Below are 21482 nucleotides of genomic sequence, written 5' to 3'. Positions count from 1 at the left end.
ATGTACATTTAAACCATGTGGGGCAGATGCAGGCCACTGGAATAGCTGAACACTTTGATAGCTGATGGTTGCATGTAGTCACTGGATCACAGAAGAGCATTAAAACCTGTGCGCTGTGGGCTATTTTAATGCAATGACTTACAGTCGATTTCTTTGAATCATCCAGAACCTGTATGATAGCATCAAGAATGAACCCTTCAAAATCCCTGAGGATGATGGCAATGACTTGACTCACACTTTCTTCAACCCAGACAGAGAGGGCTGGCTGCTCAAACTGGGTAAGTGAGACAGCTCTGATCTTTCAACTCTACGTTATTCATTTCATTGTGTGTAATACCTACATTTAAACAAATACGACTACATGAAATGATTCAATTTAATTCAAATTCAATTCAACATTAGTGCTTTTTATTTATTTATTCTTAACGCCATTACAGCATCTATGGATATAACCGAGAATGGGTTAATCTATGCACAAGTTAATCCATACACAGGTTGGGTGAGAGGCAATTTATCCAATCTCCAATTCACCTAACTTACATGTTTTTGGCCTTTGGGAGTCCAGCTGACACAGGGAGAACATGCAAACTTGAACCGGGGACCTTCAGTGTTGCATTGTTTTAAAGCAGCTTTACAAAGAGCATCACCCACAGTTGAACCGTATATTTTGCCAAGTAAATTATTCTCATCTTGATCTGTGTTTTGTTATGAATACACAGTAAGCAACATGAAGCTGATAAATCAGCAGTTCCCAATCCTGTTCCTGTAGGCACACCAACACTGCACAATTTGGATGTCTCCCACATCTTGGCCATCTTGGAATCATTATTTCCCATTTTGGAATCTCTATCAATGAGCACATTTACATGCACTCTCATAATGCGATTATAATGGGATTTTGGCAATACTGTGATTATACTTTACCTCAGTGGTTTTCAAACTGGGGGCCGTGAGATGGTGCAAGGGGGGCCCCAGTTTTATGACATTTATAAAATCTAAAAAAAATAAGGCTTTTGAGTTTTAGAACAGTTTTTTGTCACAAATTTTATTTGGGGGAATGTACCTTACACAAGGCAGAGAGAATTAACGGATAATAAGCAAACTTCAAATGCTGTGGAGAAAAAACTACCATGTTCGGTGTCCGTTTGCATGAAACCGTTTGGACAAAAACTACGATAAAACATCTGTTGGAAAGCATCTTTTGCAGCGATTTTTATGTGAGCATATCAGTGAACACCCCTGACCACTCGGTGAGTTTCACGTCTTTGTAAACGAAAGTTTAATGCATTTTAGGAAGGATTGTTCCTGTGCACCTATAAAGCCATTATAGAGGTGGGAGGTGATACAACAAACACCCGAAAAATCTCGGGCCAGCATCATATGTCCAAATTTCAGTCAAAACCGTTCTATTTCATCATAAACAATCTGAAAACAGGGCTTTAAGTGTAAAATACAGAACTTGTCCTTTAAGGACTTTGTAGCAATGCATAGCAGAACTTAACGTAATACTTTAGCATTTAAGGGTAAATACTTATTGACAGCCTTATGGTTCCCTAAGTGTACACCTTAAGGGTTTTCTTGCAACCCATTTTTTATTAAGGGTACCCTTAAGCTTATATTTAAGGGATTTTTTAGCTTAAGGACTTTCATGCAACGGGCACAGGACTTTAAATACGTCACATTTCTTTACGGGATCTTTGTTATGTGTGTGAATGAACCAAAACTTAAACGATCCCGGACAAATCCTGGATGCATTTTCCGTGTATTTCCCATAATGTCTGTGTGAAAAGGGCTTAAGACTCATATACACACAAAGAGACACACACATACACATATGTATATTGAGTTTGTGTATGTTTTTCTGGTGATTACAGTCGTTCTGCTGTCTAAATGAATCCGATTCTTCTGTTCACTTCACAATCAAATAAATCACTCGACTCACTTCATCTGCACGAGTAGCTATTCCAGATGATTTATAATACACTGACATTTGTCATGTTTTTCATTTGCTATGTATTTTTTGATACTGTTCTACTAGTTATTAATGTGAGTGTAATGTATTATAAGATTTTTAAATGCATTCTTCAAGCTAGGTTTCTATTGTAATTAATGATGTGTAAAAGTTATGCCGGACTATATGTTTAAGTACTCCTTAAAGGACTATAAAGACATTAACAGGTAACTCACCCGGCCGTTCATTTGATCAGAGAGACAGCGTGTGGAGAGTATGATTTCTTTTTTAATGAAATTTTTGTTTCCTTTTCTTCCTCGTTTGTTTGTTTGTTCCCATGATTTTGGCTGTTATCTTTCCCTCAGGAGGTATGTACATCTGTTCTTTCCTCTTCATCTGTCCGGTCGCTCTCAGGTGCTTCAGGTGGTCGGCCTTGCTTTCTGTCCCCTCCGCTCTGTTTTTAGCCATTAGGGTTTGTCTTTCCATGAGTTTTTTGTTGTTGTTGTTGTTGTTGACGTGGGTTGGTTTGTCTGATGGTTGGTTTTCTTCATTGAATCACGTACTGCCCTGTCTCTGTGTGGTGATGGGTGCTTGGTGTTTGATTTCGTGATCATGATAATAAAGAGTTCGGCTTTCTGTTTGCTTTGATGTCCAGACGCTCTTCTTGTGTGTCATGTGAATTTTGGCAGCTACAGTGTTTACTCTCAGTCTAAACTGAGCCTAGCAAACACCAACTAAACCAAATGCCCACAAGCTTTCACCCAAAACTCATTATTTACTCAACTTCATGTGGTTCTTAATCCGCATTACTCTTTCGTCTTTAATCCACAGCATGAGAGGGAGTAAATCATGATTGATTGAATATTTACATGAAGTGGGCATCAGTAATGTGGTGTTTGGGGTGATTAGATCGAGTCAAACAACTGTACCTGGACCAAAGACCTGCTGAACATCATACTCTATGTAAAGTACACATTAGTGAGACTAAAGACACCGCTTGTATACTGGGTGATGATGACGGATTTCAACGGACTATAATCCAACATAATCAATGTTAAATGAGCTGTTTGAAAGCATTGCTTTATTATTGAAACAAGTAACGTGTGTTTGTCACAGGTCTTATTTGAAATGTCCATCGATCACCCAGAGGTCTTTATCTGTGTGTCCTCTATAGTCCCTCTCTCTATCTCTCTTCTCAAACACACATCTGATTGGATCTCGGCTTTACACCTGACCTCATCATTAATCACAGCCAATCAGCCAATCGCTCGGAAACCTCTCACCTGCTGTAGCTCTGATTTTTGTCTGTTTTGTTTGTTGCTTATGTCACTATTTATATATGATGCTATTGTTTAGTGTGCAGGAGTATCAGTTCATATTGAAAATGTACAGAGACTATTATAAATCAATCACTTGCACCATGTGTAGTCCAAGTCTTTCTGTGTATTTCTTCTTGAAGAGAATGATTATTAAAAAGGATTTGTTTTTTATTGGTTAACTAGAAAAAGGTGAAATGTGTTTTACAAATCCAGATGCAAAATTAACTTATTCATTTGTCACACCTGATCTGAGGACCATTCATTCTAAAAGAAAGCTGAATGTTTTTTTCTTCTTTAGTTAGTCTGTACTGATGATGAGATCAGAATATCCTACAGAGGTCAGAAGTCATCACTAGATGCATTTGCTCTTATACTTACCTTGTACAAACCAGCATGCAAAAAGCTAGCTAAAGTCAGCGAGTAAAACACTGACACAATGATAAGGTTACAACAATGTTGTATTACTGACTAGTAGTTGATCTGTTGGTTGCAATTTGCAATCTCACCACTAGATGGCGCTTAAATGTACACACTGCACCTTTAAATAAGTCTGGATTTAAAGCATTATGACAGAGATGTTGCATATAGCTGTTAGATGCTCTGTTGTAACACAGATGACTTTGTTTCGTATCAGTATCAGTATCAGTGGCTGGTTTCAGCATGTCTGCTGCTCGGCTTGGGTCTTTATGAAAATGGAGTAGCTGTAGAAGAGCTGTCATCTCTATCTATCTGTCTGTCCATCTGTCTGTCTGCTGCTCAGTCTCTCCACCGCACACCACCGATGTGATGTCTGATGTCTCTTTATAGCGAATACTGATACATCTCTCTTCTGTTATCAGGAGGACGTGTTAAAACTTGGAAAAGACGATGGTTTATTCTCACAGATAACTGTCTTTACTACTTTGAGTACACTACTGATAAGTACACACATGAATTATATTTATGTGTTTAAGTGTTTTATAACAAAGATACAGAATCGATGTTTGTCATAATAATCGTAATCATATGTAAACATAGCTGCTATGTAGTGAATATTGTTGTCCAAGCAAGTTCAGACAAACATGATCAAGTTCCAGATGTTGTGAACACTGTAGATGATATCGTATGGTGCTGAGTTGTAAATGAGTTGAGAGGTTTTCTAGGTATAGCGCCACCTATCAGTGGACATTTGATAGATTTTGAGCCCTCACATGAGTACAAAATGTACATTAGCTTATTAAAATATCGCCTTTAGTTGTGTGAAGGGAAAATAGTGTACCTTTACTTAGGAATCATTATTGCATTTGTTCAAATGTTATGTTTGTTACTTTCCTGCAAACGTAATTGCATATCACTGCAAAACTTGAGCAACAAAGTTTGGTACCTGCAAAGTTCTTGGTATATATGGTAAAAATGCATATTGCTTGAAAACAAATGTAATGGTCATGAAACTGATCTGAGATATTTGGTACGTTCATACTCCATATGACCCAAGAAATCAAAACATAGTCGACAGTAATTTCTGTATGCCATATTAAAGAAACCTACGTTTCCTCCTGGGCAATTTTTCTGATTCATATGAAAAACCATTCAGCAGATATGAGCTATCATTTTGGGTTAAGTTAATAATAATAATAATAATTTACATTGTGTCTTGTGAGCACAATGTTTAAACAGAAATCTTTTGACACGTTTTCACCAGAATAGACTGAAGTATGCTGGATGTCCTCTGATAGCTATAGAAAACCTCTGAACTCATTTGCAATTCAGCATCATAGGGGCTCATCCACAGTGTTCACAACATCTCTTCTTCAAATGAACTTCTCTTCATCTGTCTATCACTTGCAGTTATATTTAATAACTAAACTTACAACAATAAGAATATAGTTTATGTTTTTGAAATCATACTTGACTTTATCAATGTATTAATGGTGTATGATGATGATTGTCTTTTGCTATATGTAGGATAAAGAGCCACGAGGTATTATTCCACTGGAAAACCTCAGCATCCGTGAAGTAGAGGACAAGAAACCGGTAAACCTTCCAGCATCTTCTTCATATATAATATTAATATAAGATATATAATGTTATACATTTATCAATCTAGCCAGATCCTCCAGTTGGATTTGCAGAGCAGTTTTGTTTTTATTTGGGCTGTCAATCGATGAAACCATTTAACTCTTTCCCCGCCAGTGTTTTTAAAGAAAGTTGCCAGCCAGCGCCAGAATTTTTCATGATTTTCACAAAAGTTTAATGCCTTCTAGAAAATGTTCTTCTATGAATATATAAACAAACAATATATCAAATGAAAGAACAGACCCTCTGCTCTCAAACACACAAAAAAAAACGTTTTATCCTACCTACATTAATTCTCTTTTTATCACCTCTCAAATATGGGTAGGTTCTTCAAAAACACCCAATTTTGAGCAAAAAGCTGAGATAATTCAATTTTTGTGAGATCAGATGCAGAGCGATCTTTAAAACATACACAGAGTTCTTTCTCTTTCACGTGAGGCGCTACTTCCGGGTTGTATAAGTTGCGGAAGTGGATAATTACCACCTGGTGGATAATAGCGGTATTGTGGAAAGCCGGAAATTCGCGTCATTGGCAGGGAAGCGTTTTCTCTTAATCGACGAGTTATCTTGTCAATGGCAGGGAAAGAGTTAATCTAGATTGATGGACTCTATCCACGGCGGCGCTTCAACACTTAATACCTTAGTGACATTTAAACGTATAAAAATTATTTTTAAAGATGGGAGGACTGTCGTTTTTATGTCTTATCTCTCTTAATAGCTCTTTAAACATCAATCAGGTCCTGCACTTTATTTTCTCATTCCTGCAAGTTTTAAAACCCAAACAAAAATCTCAGACACGCATGTGGATGTACAACCATCTTTTGTATTAGTGAGCATTTAGGATGGTTTGCCTTTAAGAAAACATAGAAATAAAATCATTTTAGACATTTGATGACTATCTTCTGTCTAAGGCTGTGTCTCAATTTATCCAACAATGGGCTAGGCCAAAGGTCAAACAGAAATTGTGCGTTGCGTTAATGGCACGCCGTTAAAATGAATTTACGTTACTGTGTTATTATTACATGTTGATTTTAACAGTCCTAGTTTTTTTATTAGCATGAGTGGTTTGTTTTTACCATTGAGGATTCAACAAATGTGCAATAATATACTACTGTACCCTGTATAATGAACCAGATTATCAGTATATAAACTAAGAACACTACATGAAAAGTCCCATAATGCATTGCACAGTGCTTGACTAATGAAGCAATATTAACTGATATTACTTCCCAGTGATTCTTTATCACATCTATGAGCGCTGTACTCAATGACTGTGCAGTGATACACAATGTGTGAAACATTCGCTAATGGATTGTGAAAAGAATGATTGTGATACATTATGATCTTGACTGGTCCATATCCCAAACATGTGATGATGTGATGTTGCCCCTCAGAACTCCTTTGAGCTCTTCATACCCGACAACAAGGATCAGGTGATCAAAGCTTGTAAGACAGAGGCGGATGGAAGAGTGGTGGAGGGAAATCACACTTTCTACCGCATCTCTGCTCCTACAGCTGAGGAGAAAGATGAGTGGATGAACAGCATCAAGTGAGTCTGGAAACACTTGAAAAACAGCTAGATTTAATACATGTACAGCAGTGATGTGGATATCTCTAAGTCGAGGCATTCATCATAATAACTCAATCACTATTTGTTGTAGTAAAAATGTTTTCAATCAAGAAATTTCTGTTTGGTCTGAATATTGGCTATGGTGTTTTATGGCCTGCAAAGCTATTTGGTGGACAGAATTTCTGTTCGTCCAGAATTGATTTAGCCAACTTCTGTTTTACATTTGAGAATTATAAAAGCTATTTAACATGATGTTATGTATATAAAGAATGTTTTATCCATCCCAACTTGGCACAGTTGCATAAACATAAACTCTCCTCTTTTTATGTACAGGGCAGCGATCAGCAGAGATCCATTCTATGAGATGCTGGCTGCGAGGAAGAAGAAGGTCTCCTCGATGAAGAGACACTAGAGCATCACACAATGAAGAGAGATTCAGGGCTGCTGTGTGTCTAAACTGCTTCCTCTAGTGGAGACAACTGAGCTGTGCAGAAACACCAATTCACTTACTGAGAGAAGAAACATTTAAATGACAACCAGAGAAAAATCTAGATGTGTGTGTGTGTGTGTGTATCTATATGTATGTGTGTTGGAAGGAAATCAGTGGACTTTTCCCTCAGAACCCCCAAAGAGAACAATTGTTTAACCAAAACCTGGTCTTGCTTTTCTCTCTTGCACACTTTGTATGATCTGAGCTCAGCAGGTCTGACAGAATGAGGAAAACCAAAAAGTTCCTATTAGTTTTTGAGAAAGTGAAGATTTCATTTGTGCTCTTATGTGTATAGGCAATACGTGTATTTTTACATTTTTATTCTGCAAAAGGGGCTTAGGCCTCAAAGCTTTATTTGCATATTTAACTGTTAATGCTTTTTCAGAGACTACTGTAGTTTACATCAAGACCAAGAAAATAAAACTCAAAAGGTTGGAAAATCCCCCCAAATATTGTCGGCTTGATTGGACATTTGCTTTTATTGTCAGTGTGTGTCATAGTAAGATGAGTGTATGAGCGTGTTATGATGACCACCGGCTGTGTGTGTGTGTGTGTGTGTCTGTGTGTGTCTGTGTGTGTGTGTCTGTGTGTGTGTGTGTGTGTGTGTGTGTGTGTGTGTTTGTGTGTTGTTTCAAATATCATTGCATTGTTTCTACCTTTCACACAGACAGTGAGATTCACGTTCAGCATCTCATTGAATGAATAAATCTGCCCAACAACAGTTTACAGTAATATTTGTTAAATAATCTTCTGCTGTTAGTCCAGTCAGTGCCCTTCATTTTCTCTCTTACTTAAATTCGTTGATCTTTTTCTGGGGTTTCCATCAGTTTTGCAGTTATTCTTTTTTTATTTTTAATCTAAGCAGTATTGGATTAATTTATATAAGTTGTATATACTTTAGTATATATAGAATGTTTTATATAAAACTTGTATTTAGCAGTATTGTCCTAGTTAAGTGACTTCATCTTTTCTTTCTCATTTTGGTTTTGGATGTAGAAACCGTTGCAATGGTGGCGAGACCTTTCTAAAATAATAATAATAAATCATCTGTATCTTGGTTAAATTGCTTTAGATTGTTGAATGCAGTTGTGAAACAGCACATAATAAACCATGTATTTAAAGCTATATGAACATTTATTATAGTACCAGCAGATGGCAACATTATGACATTTATCAGATTTATATTGTAATGAATCGAAGGTTTATCAGTGAAGAAACGTGTGCTTCACCAACAACCATATTTCTTATTTGTCATGAACTACAATAAACCAAATTCTGATTTATACCTGATCTTCTGCAAGCTGCCCTCTTTTGTATTAAATCTTCAATACATAACATTCAACAAGGTCACCTTTAATTTCTTCAGATGTTAATGTAAATTATAAAATGGCCTTTTAGTATTATTATCACTAATGATCATATAGTGTTGTAAAAGCACTGAACTTGTAATGTAATTGAAGTCATTCTGGGGTGGTTTCCCAAACATACGGACAGGGTTTATCTCATAATCCCAGACTAAAAAGCATGTTTGATCTGCCTTTATTTACCTTGCACTTACATATCTTAAAGAGCACCTATTGTACGATTCACGATTTTACATTTCCACACTTAGGGTGCTTTCACACATACACTGTTTAGGTCGGCCCAAATGACCTGTCGGTCTGAGTACGGTTCTTTTGGGTCAGTGTGAATACAACAGCCGGACTCTGGTGTGACCCATCTGTGGTGTGTGCGCTGATCGACCTCAGGAAGGTCTCCACCTGTTTGAGCCACTGGGTTTCTGTCCTGACGTGAGCCGGATGTTATATTGTGGGTTAACAACAAACAAGGCAATCTTGGTCCATTGCATAGATTTTCTGTCTCCTGGACGTTTGATGCATAGCTGTCCTCCACACACAAAAATACTAATTGCTCAGTGAGAAGGGCTTTTAATAGAACTGTTGCGCAATTTTGCATTAAAGCAAAGAAACTTTGCAAAGACGTGCATCATTTATATCCATATCTTGCTAGCTTCACTCTTCCTGTCAGGCTGGTTGTCGTGGAAACGTGGGGGATGGTCATGGGGGTAAGAGCTGTCAGAGACCAATGACAGCGCTAAACGTTGTCACATGGTGTACGGTGCGTTTTGAGTACGGTAAAAACAACATATGTGAACATGGACCGCACTAACTACAAAATGATTCAATGTAATTTGGTGCGCACCAACATGTGTGAAAACAACCTTACACACCAAAGTAAACGATGGTGCAAGTTATCATCTCTAACTTGAGTCTTTTTTCTTGGACTACAACAAACACACAGATTATAGGTAAAAGTTTACTTCCTGGGTCTGTTGGCGTGGACAAGACCGACATTATCATAATTCTAAAAATTCTTAGATTAAGATGTATTTTCTTGATGAGCAAAATGACCCAGGAAAACAAGTCAAAGTTTATATATTTTGTCTAAAAACTAAAGTAAATTAGTGCTTAAAACAAGCAAAACAAGCATTTTTTAAAATAAGTTTACTTTTGTCATAAACACTTTTTCAGGAACATTTTTCTTATTCCATTGGCAGATTTTTTGCTTGTTTTAAGCACTAATTAACTTAAGTTTTATATTTTTGATCTAAAAACTAGACTTATTTTCATCAAGAAAATACATCTTAATTTAAGAATTTTTAGATATTTTAACTGAAAACAAGACAAAAACACTAAGTAAGAAAGTCATTTTTTGCAGTGTTCAAACATGGTAAGAAGCGTCACATTTCCGGCTGACGTCAGAGGTATTTAGGCCAATCACAATGTACAGATTAGCTGGCCAATTGTCACAAGTGACTATCGGGGCGGAACCGAAAGTTGGGAAGAATGGTTCCGCCCGGACCGATGTATGCAAACACCGACACTTCCGGGTTGCCCTGGGCGACCAAATCAGCGGAAACCAGCGACACGTGAGAGCGTCGGCGTGGCGAACGCTGATTGGAAAATTTGGAGGAAGAAGAGGCTTATAAGGAGCCTGTGAAACGTGAGGAGTTGTGCAGTTGTTTCCCCCGTTAATGACGGTGTTTGTAGCGGGCGTTGTGGCAAATGGCAGTGCAGTGGACGAAGAGGAAGTGGAGAAAGAGCGGACCTGTTAGAGGAGACAAAGACAGAAGGATCCATTATGGAATCAGGTTTGAATTGCCATACATCTAGAAAGTGATACATGTTCACGTAAAAATACTTATCTGTATTGAAGACGGGCACGAAGGGCGCTCCTGGAATAGAGAGAGGACGACCCCAGAGAGGGAGAAAACATCAGAACCGATCTGTGAGTACAAATATCTCTTGTAATGTGATGAAAGCTTGGAGATTCAAACTGTCATTGCTGTGTGAGGAGTGTATATTCACGTAGTGGCCCTACCGTGGAAACCGAAGTCGGTGGGTGAGCCAGAGGGATCGGAGGATACCCAGAGTGTAGTGTGGGGGGGGCCCGCGTCATCCGTCCAGAGCGTCCGCGGCCGCAAGTGGAAAACATCAGTCCCTCAGCGAAGTGTGCGGACCAGAGTGGAGGTCACTTGAAGCAATTGCAGTGCTGTGCTGTGTCCTTGTCGCTCGTACCGCCCTAGGAAATATCCGTGTTGCCGTGAGGCACACTGTGGAGCCGCTGGGACGTGCTGACCATCAAGGACGACATTGTTATTTTCCCTCATCTATGCGTCTGTAACCTGTGTGCTGTGAAAAGGATCCTAGTAGGGAGTCTGAAGCATTGTGAAGGTACCTGCTGCCGGTGGTGTACAACTTACCTGTTTTCCCAGGGGCCCTGAAATCACCAAAGCTGAATGTCAGTAGAGAATAAAGCTGAGTGCTACCTGTATGTGAAACTGGTTGTCGTTGCAGGCGTTGTGTGCCACGGAACCCCAGAGCCACTAGAGAACTAAGCCGTGAGTACAAAGTAAAATACTTGCCTGAAGAAACTTACCTGTCAAGTTGACTGCCCAGCCCCTTAGGGCGAGTTAAAGTTACCTTACCTTTTAGTTAAAAAAAAACTTGACAAATCCTGTAAAGTGTTAGACATGCAGTGATATGAGACATCCTCATATAAGATATGAATCATGTGACTAAATTCAAAAGCAATATTTACCTCAGTTGTGTGTGTATAATGTAAAATATGTATAAGGTTCCAATATCATTTCAATATTAACCAATTAACCCATCCTTATTCATTAAAATTAGTTACACTGAAACAAAGTCAAATTCTTCCTAAATTTGGTTTTTCATGAAAATTTTTGCATTTCTCTTAAAAAAAAAATAGAAAACGTGTCTGTTACTTTCTGTTCAGACCTGATATGCTGTGAAATTTCCCACTTCAAAAATAAACTCTTGAAAGGTCTTAAATTTGAGGAAGTGACCCACTATGCATGTGGTCAAAATAAATTGATAGTGTCTCATCATCAGTACTTCATGGTTACACATATACAAGGAAACATACTTTACATTTCTTCTCAGTCAAGACATTTGACCGTAAATAATGTGATATCCCCTTAACTGTTACACTATAACACATACAGAACATATGCAGAGCAGACATACAGTAGCTTACAATAATAATAATAATAATAATACAGTATCTGTAAAAGTACTCTGATTCGTACATTCCAGACATTACGGTAATTATAGAAATCAACGTTTTAATGCTCTTGACTCTCTCTATGCTATTAACCTACTGTAAATACCTATATTCCTAAACTATTTCACCACACACAGTAAAGAACATTAAAAGAAATACAGTATACATACAAACAGTGTAAACAATTATGGTAATGTTGCAAAATGTTTTAATTCAATTTACAAAGCAAGAAAATCCAAGAAAATTATGAAATGTAGGAGAGAAATTGTATAAATGTACAGCTTGCTCTCTAAACTCAATCTCAAAAGGTCACTGTGAACAAAACAAAGTGAGTCACAAGAAGAGAGTTTTGGGACAAATTGTTGTCTTTCTCTTCAACTCTTGCAGATGTTTCCTGTTGGCAGAAACCCCATCTTACATGAATAAAACAACAAGGAAATGTCAGAAGATAACAGGCCTCAGCCTGCTTCAGCTCCATGATATAAGATGAGATAAAGACGTGTCGAGAGAATCATTCAGACAGAGCAAATGTCAAGAGGTGGTTTGTTTCTGAAGGAACTGAAGACAACTGCCATAAAGAAAGCAGAGAGCGAGAAGAAGATGAGAAAGTTCACAGACAGACATTGATCACAGCTCAGACAAAAGTTTCACATCACTGCAGCTGAGAAACAAAACAAATGACATCTGCAATCAAATACTACAAGATCACATATAAAAATCATCACAGTCCATCTAAGATTTAGTGTATGCTCAATATAAAGTATGTACTTTATCACTTTCACTCCTTCATCATAGTGTAACGTACTATTGTACCATTCACATTCAAGTAAATAAAAACTGAAATAAATCTTTGATGCCTCAACAATCATTCATTCTGATTCATTAGATTACTGTAACTATACTGTAGATATAAATGACAACCATAACTCTTTTTATATCTTCATCTCTGAACAGTATATTCTAAATCATAACCAATGTTTTGAAAAAGAAAAGTGTTATGTCAATATTTAAAGTCCCATGAAACGGAAATAGTGATTGTCTTATTTTTCCCTGTGGTGATATATATCCAGCTTCTGAAATGAATACAAATTGGGCTGGATTTGAATTCGTCCATTAAGAATTGATTGGATTGTTTAAATTTGGGTTATGTTGCTATACTGTGATCTTTTCCTGGACCCCGCCCAGTAGCGGAGTGGCCATCGGGAGAGTCGGGACATTTCCCAGTGGGCCGGTAGTGTTTTGAGGCGGCAAGGGCCGGTCTGATAATAGTTGTACATTGCAAGTCATATAACAACAATAAGTGTGGATTAAGGATGTTTAAAATCTCTAGCCTGGTGGTCAGGACATGAATGGATCAAATCAGCAGATTTGCAAAGGTTTATTTCCATATGGCTATATCGTAAATAAAAATTAGCAGGTAACTTTGCAGTATACCACATTATATATTTCCTACTATGTGATTTCCGTATTAGCCTATAGACGAGAGTATTCAATATGGCAATAAATATCCTCACAACATTATTATTTCTCAAAACTTTGTCAAAAATAATTTTCAAAGGAACTGTATTCTTAGTTATTCAAAGATGCACATTATTATGCATATGATTTGAATATTAGACGAGAGTATATAACGGCAATGAACGTCTCATATGGCAATGAATATACACATATAACTTATCATAACAGCATAATGAAATGAATAAAATGACAAGGAAGCAGGATTGGCATGTAAATTGTATTATTAGCGGAAAAACAGCAATATTACTGAAATAAACTCTGAGGTAAATGCGCCAAATACGTTAAAATAAATAAGCAATAACAGTAGAAAAAACATTATTATCTCTCAAAACTTTATATAACAATAATTATATTTAAAGGAAATATTCTTACAGTATTCAAAGATGCACAAAACTTATGAGCACGTTCATCTCTGGCCTCGCTCTGTTATGTAATAGCTGATTGACAGGTGCGCATCTCCGTCTTTCAAACAGGTATCATTTTGTATAGTTACTCATTTAGGAAAATTAGCCATGATTTAATGATTGTATTATTATTATGAAAAGGTTTTTTTTGGCAGATTGATTATGATTTGTATTAGGCCTACTCTAGTTTTACTACAAATACAAGATTTTTTTACCACGAAGGGCCTGTGGTATACGAAATTTCTCGGTAGATTTTTTGGTCCCAATCCGCCCCTGGCCCCGCCCACCTATACCATATGACCGGAAGTAAAGAGAGATCCAGGACGAGATTTGTATTTTTGATTAAAGATTATTCAAAATAACTTTTTAAAAATGGGATTGATAGTTTATCTGATGTCTTAATAGTCAAACTATTTTAGGTATCTGAATGCTGTATAATAAAACACAACACTGCACACATTTGGTATAATTTGCTGTAAACAGGTTAGTAAAGACAGAGTTAATTAACAATGGGTAATTAATGTCATAGACATATAAAAGAGCTCTTGTCAATGTTTAAACCCAGTTTCAAACAACAAAAATGGCTTATTTTCCAAAAACCTGCAGCAATCGGACAAGCAAAAGTGCGTACGTCTGCTCAGACCCTGACGTGGTGCTAAGCACTTTTCCACGTCAAAGACAGTTTTTATAAATATGGACTTTGCCGTGGATTTTTGCGTACGCACACATTACGATCAAATCTGTGCGTACGCATGCTTTATAAATGAGGCCCTCTGTGTAGACATAAATAAATAGTTGTTACTCTTATTGAAAGCATTGCTTTGTATCAGGTATCTTTATTTTTGTAAAAACAGCATATATGACGATCTAACCCATATGCCCCAGATTCAATCTTATGTGAATAACAGGAACATGTTCAATGTCACAAGTGTGCGTATAGATGTTGGAGCATTTTTTTATGTGATATTCCAGCCAAATCTTATGTCTACATATACAGTACTTTCCTGACAGTTGAAGAGATTGTCCCTGGTTCATTTTAATGACAACTCGTGATCCAGTCTTGAATAATAGACATTGTGTGTATGTGGTTATCAAGAAAAACAACACAGAAGTGAGTAAAAGAAGAAAATCCTTTAGTTTAGTATTACTGAGAACAAACTGTCAAGTCTGTCAGATTAAACACTTTAGATATCCTGAAATACGGAAATCATAAAAGGTCAAAAGTCCTCTTTATTTAATCTAGAAAGTCCACAGAAATTTCCCCTGAGATCTGTTTGTAATGAAACACTCTGTTCTCTTTTCCAGCTCCTCAGATTCTCTGTATTTTTATGGTATTTTTAGCTGAAACATTTGCTTGATGAGGACATCATGACAGAACAATGAAATAGAAAACAGCTGAATATCTTCATGTTATTTTGTCCTTCTGCATTACTGGAGATTACTGACTCATATGATGTCTGTAATACAGACAAACACTGCAGGAAAAACACATTCTCCAGAAACAGGGCTCTCCAGTCAATGATTTACAGTAATATTATTAAAGCAAATATGTCATCACATTATTTACAGTAATATCTTCAATTTTGTTATGATGTATTTTTAAAGACAGGGTATTTAATTTTGAAAAATGCTAACGGTAGCCGACTAGCAATGAAATTACCCACCCTCCATTCAAAGTCACGCCTCCTCCAAAACATGAACAAGCACAGTCCACTTCTTGTGTCTTATTTACCAGTGAGAAAACTTTGCAGTACAAGGTGAATAACATTACCAAAATAACCAACATAAACAACTAGTTTACATCAGAATTAGTTAAAGCACACTTTTGGTTGTGTAGATGTAGTAGACGTGTAGACGCTAATCCATCTCAATACATACATATCAGACCCTTTGCCTCCTGCAGCCGTTTGCATCTCGTGGTAAAGCAGTAAAGTTAGCGATGTTCATTTGGGTTTTTGCTCTTTGCTGATCCAGGCAGTTTTGCTGGTGTTGTTATAAAAGATGTCTTTGGTTTTGTGCCTCCTGTACAGGTTGTCAATTCAGCAGGAAAGTTTGCCATTTTCCCTCTGTTAAAAGACGGGAGGTGACGGCACGTGAACACGCCGATGATGTATGGTGTCTGCGTGAAGAAGCTGCGCAGTGGCATTCAAATTACGCTTACGCATGAGGGACAAAAAAGGCAACGTCTGTTCGAACCGAGATCTATGATTGGTTGAACATTTTTTGGTCCTACGCCTTCACGGATGACATACATTTCTACAAATACATTTAAACAACTTAACAAAGTGATTGCTATCAGGACGTGAGGAGACTTTTAACCAGCATAACTTAAAATGTTTTTGAATCAAATCTCACTCTACACTCAGTAGGCCATAATGACAAAATGAAAACAGAATTTTAGAAACAGTTGTACATTTATTAAAAAGGATAAACAGTAAAGATATCACATTTGCACAAGTAATGTATTCAGATCCTTTACTCAGTACTTAGTTGTACCGATGAATCCTAGCTGGGCCACATCTTCAGTGATGTTCCCACAGGTCACAAAGTAAATTGGGTGTTTCGGGTCTTTCAACATCATACACCACCTGGCAGAGGTGTAAAGTCAGGGCTTAATTTGTGCCGGAACAGGATCCGGGACCTCTCATGGTTTGACTGTCTGTGTTCCGGTACCTATTTGCATGGATCTGCCACATCACGTGGTATAAAAACAACAAAAACACAATATATTATATTAATATTATTAAATTATATAATATAATATATATATAGATATATCATTAACATTTTTAAGGACATTTCGCGTAATTTATTCGTTTATATTTTTCTTAAGTGGGATGCGGACGTGAAACTGCGTAATTGCGTAATTATGTCATCTACGCAACTCTGCTGACAAAATTAGTATAACCGCTAAAACGCCAAGGAATCGTGCGTCGTGAAAATGTCGAAAAGACAGAGTTTTTCGCACAGCCTATAAGGAGGCTAAACGTCACAGGCCTGCTTACAGGTTTGAACAGGAAATCAACTGCCCAGAATTAAATGGAGTTGATATGGGTAAGATTCTACATTCAAATGTTGCGTGTGCAAATATTCAGAAACATATTTCTGAAGAAATGAAAAGAAAACTATTTGAAAAAATAGTACAGTGTGCACCTAAACTCAGTCTAATGCTGGATGAGTCGACCAGTTTAAATAAAAAGAGTGCTTTGATCATATACATTAGGGTTCAGTTGCCAGGTATGGACACGCCTACAAACATTTTTGTTGAACTTATGGAGCTAGATGACCTTACTGCTGAAGGAATTGTGCGTCATCTATTACATGCTATGGAGCTAGTGCATTTGACTGAGGAATTTCTATCAAAAACCCTCATTGGATTAACATGTGACGGGGCGTCTGTTATGTTAGGGCACAAAAGCGGACTAGCAAGTAGGCTCAAAGATATTTTCCCAAATATTACTGTATGGCATTGCTCAGCCCATAGGCTTGATCTTGCGGTAGGTGATGTTGTGAAAGAGATGGGCACTATTAATCATTTTAAAACATTCATGGACAAACTGTATGCAGTTTATAGCGCGTCTAATAAAAACCGAATGGAGCTTAAGGATGCTGCAAACAGTTTGGATATCCAGCTATGCAAAATTGGTCGGATATTAGACACAAGATGGGTGGCATCAAGTTTTAGAACCGTGGAAGCTGTGTGGAAAAACTACCCAGCACTTTACAAGCATTTTAAAACAGCATCAGAGGATCCTGCTCGTGATGGGAGCATGAAGCAAACATACAATGGACTCGCTAAACGCTTATCTTCCTATGCGTTTGTAAACAACCTTGGCATTATGTGTGATGCATTGCAAGAATTATCTGAACTGTCACTTGAGATTCAAAAAAGAGAAAGTAGCATAATATCTGTCCACAAGGCAATTTGTAGGCAAATCAGGGTATTTGAGGCAATGGCTGAAAGACCTGGTCACTACACTGAACTTGGCCAGGGGAATTGATGCCAACTCATTCCAGAATGTTTCGCTGCACGAAGGAAGACCCAGCGACAAAACGTTAAACCAAAGGCTGTTTTTCTTAAGCTTGGCTAAGCACATGGAGGAGCGTATGTTATGTCAAGGCGGGCGGATGCCGGATAAGACTGGATATAACAAGTTTATGGAGGAGTTGAAGGTGCTTTACGCACAGCACTGGCCCGAGAGCACTGATGCGATGTATGGAGAGACTGAAGTTGAATCGCTCTGTCAGCATTTTGATATTGACAGCCCACGCGCAGTCATTTGGGCCTACAGAGAGTACAGAGACTCTGGTGGAAAATGCATTCCTGATAAACTGAAGGAGCTATTTGTGTCTGTCAATAGCATTTCTATATCAAGTGCTGAGTGTGAGCGTGGATTTTCCCAAATGAACTTAATTTGCTCCCAGAACCGTGCCTCTCTGCACACGTCCACCATATCATACTTGCTTTTTCTGAATCTTGTTGGACCCCCCGTCGAAATTCAATCCCGTTCCTTACGTAAGGTCATGGATAGCCAAAGGACACAGAACTGCTACAGACGTGCGCAGTGAAACTCGTAACCGGGAGGAGAATCGCGACATGGCTTTGGTGTGGGGTGTTTTAGACAACTAGACAAGGTAAGCAAGCGTTTATCTATTAATATTATAGAAAGCTTTGTGTGTAAATGTGAACTATAATCAGTAGCCTATATACGTGTTGCGAAATTAATTGCTGAGTGTGGGCTTTGTGTGTTTTGAAGATTAGTGTAGTACAGTACAGTGAATATTTGAGCAAATACTGCAGCATGCTTTTTTCAGCACCGTTTTTTGCACATTCCGGGACCAGCACATGCCTCGGCACCCCTCTGTTCTAATGTGCGTTTTGCGTTCCGGCACCTATTGTTTTACAAATTAAGCACTGTGTAAATTACTTAAGTAATTTTACTTGATTACTGTACTTAAGTATTATTTTTGGGGATTTTTACTTTACTGGCGTACAATTAAAAATCGATACTTTTACTTTTACTTAATAAATTTTTTTTAAGAAAAAAGTACTTTATACTCCTTACAATTTTATTTACAGTCAAAAAGTACTTCTATTTCGGGATTACTGCCATCCTTATGATCTTGGAGCAGTATTACTCTCCCCAGTGATATCAGACCAAACAGCAGTTAATAGTATTGTCATAAAGAGTCAGTTACGCGTTTGGAGACAGATGAGAGAATACTTTAAGATAAAATCTCTCTCTCTCTTAATTCCAATGGCAAATAACCCATCATTCCCTCCTTCAAGATTGGATACAACCTTTACCCAATGGAAGGATTTGGGTATCTGCACAATCAAGGACCTTTATCTTGATGGGGCTTTAGCTTCCTTTATGCAACTACAACAGAAATATAATCTCCCAAAAAATAATTTTATTAGATTTTTACAAATAAGGAATTACTTGCGTACATATAAAGTTTCCCTAGACGAGGTCCCGCCCTCAGTCATTGATGATTGCCTTACACAGTTCAGAGGAAACAAATGTCAGCTATCTTTAATATATGGAAGGTTACTAGCAGCTACATCCCCTTCTACAAAGTTGATCAGAGAGGAATGGGAGCGAGAGATTGGAGTTGGAATCTCTGAGGAGGTTTGGCAGAGTGGCTTGGAGGATATTGATAAACAATCAGTCAACACTAGACTATGCCTTATTCAATTTAAGATTCTACATTACACTTCTCTAAAAAAAAAATTGCATAGGATTTTCCCCAGTATCTCTCCTATCTGTGATAAATGTAAATCAGAGGAAGCTAATCTGGCTCATAGTTTTATTTTCTGTCATAAAATACAGAGATTCTGGTGTGAGTTATTTAAAGTGCTTTCAGATATTCTTAATGTAAACTTTGCTCCGGACCCTGTGCTCAGTATATTAGGACATTCTAATTATACATGTTCATTGAACAGTGCTCAACATAAATTTCTTACGTATTGTTTGATAACAGCCAAGAAATTGTTATTATTGCTCTGGAAAAAGGTTAATCCCCCCACGATTAAACTATGGCTTGAGGAACTGATATCTACTCTACACTTGGAACGAACCAGATATCTTTTAAAAGGCATCATTGGACAATTTCACAGGATTTGGGACCCTTTCTTATGTTACCTCAAAAGTAATTATATTCCTTAATAAGTTATTTTGAATGTCACTGTATTGTATATTAACAGGCTGAGGGTGTTCATATGTAATATTTATTTATTTTATTTTTTTTAAAAAATGTTCTCCTCTTTTGTGCATATTAGAAAATTAATCCTGAACCATGTGATTATTGTAAGGTTTTTTGATAACTGAATAAAAATTTATTTGAAAAAAAAAAAAAGTACTTCTATTTTAGAGATCTATTTTCCCTTGCTCTATCAAACCCATTGAATTGCGCTGATGGCCAGTTTAATTTAAATGTTATTTATTCTGGAGCCTTTGAACCACACTAAGGAATTGGCCAACAGTTCATCTAATGATGAAGACCGACAACACATGAAGTGTGACACGTTCCCTGCTGTTTGCAGCCTCTCTATCAAGACTAATGCCTTGTTCACACTGTCAGGCCAAATCTGATTTTGGTGCATATCAAATTTGACTGACTCGTTGTCTGGTCCGATCCGATCTGTGCGTCCTGTAGCCAATTTTCCGGATTATCTGCACTGTTTCTATGGCAATGACGTTGCGCTGGCACGACAATCTGCCTCAACGTCTGACGTGTTTTGTGTGACGTGAGAGCATGACGTAACCGAAAAGCTACACAAATGCGTTCAGACTGAAATGGATTTCCGGAAATGCGATTTGAAAAGAATTTCAAACCACCTCTGGATGTAGCCTGAAACAGATTAGAAAAAAAGATTTCATGTGGTTTTTAGCTGTTCTAAATGTGATTGGATTCCTATCGGATATGTACCAAAATCGGATTTGTACTGACAGTGTGAACAAGGTCTAATACACCTCTTCCTGCATCGGCTGCTTGTGAGAGGATTGATGGAGCTTGAAATTTAAGTTAAATTTGAGGTTTTATAGTTTTGAGTAGCATGTTGCATACTGAAATTCATTGTCACGGATCTCCGCATTTTTCTGTGTCTGTACCCTCGACTTTCTTTTCCGTGTCAGCTTCACGTATTGGTCACTCAATAGTTTTTCCTATTTTTTTACAATTTTCGCGTGGGTTTGGGGTTAGAACGACTTTCTGTAACATAAAATGACATCCAAACCGAACTCCTAACGTCAGGCGACAATTGTTTAAAAGTCTGGAAAAAATAGTGTAAACCAATAGTTAAAGTGACATCCTAACCCAAACCCCAAATCTAACCCCAAACCCACGCGAAAATGGTTTAAAAATAGGAATAACAATTGAGTAATCAATACTTTGAACTGAGACGGAAAAGAAAGTCCGTGGTACAGACACGGAAAAAAGCGGAGATCCGTGACAATGACACACATTCTGTGACTATACCAAGGAACTTTGTGAGATCATGTTGGAAATTAGGTAGTAGTCTTATAGTTTGATAATGAAATACAATTAAATACAAACAGTTGTAAAGGATAAAACCTTGTATGTG

General features: G+C 37.5%; 1 protein-coding gene across 1 annotated transcript in view; it reads left to right on the top strand.

Moving 5' to 3' along the window:
• cyth1a (cytohesin 1a) overlaps positions 1 to 8675 on the top strand; it is a 33677-nt gene extending 25002 nt beyond the window's left edge. Inside the window, exons 9-13 of the mRNA XM_073856785.1 lie at positions 167 to 278; positions 4110 to 4191; positions 5220 to 5283; positions 6720 to 6874; positions 7229 to 8675. Of these exons, the coding sequence (XP_073712886.1) occupies positions 167 to 278; positions 4110 to 4191; positions 5220 to 5283; positions 6720 to 6874; positions 7229 to 7307 (492 nt within the window). The 3' untranslated portion in view covers positions 7308 to 8675. The remainder of the gene's footprint in view (positions 1 to 166; positions 279 to 4109; positions 4192 to 5219; positions 5284 to 6719; positions 6875 to 7228) is intronic.
• Positions 8676 to 21482: the final 12807 nt, after the last annotated feature.

This window comes from Misgurnus anguillicaudatus, chromosome 19, assembly GCF_027580225.2.
Source record: "Misgurnus anguillicaudatus chromosome 19, ASM2758022v2, whole genome shotgun sequence".
Taxonomy (NCBI): Eukaryota; Metazoa; Chordata; class Actinopteri; order Cypriniformes; family Cobitidae; genus Misgurnus; species Misgurnus anguillicaudatus.
Note: the sequence above shows the minus strand (reverse complement) of the source record. Positions and strands in the feature narration are given on the sequence as shown.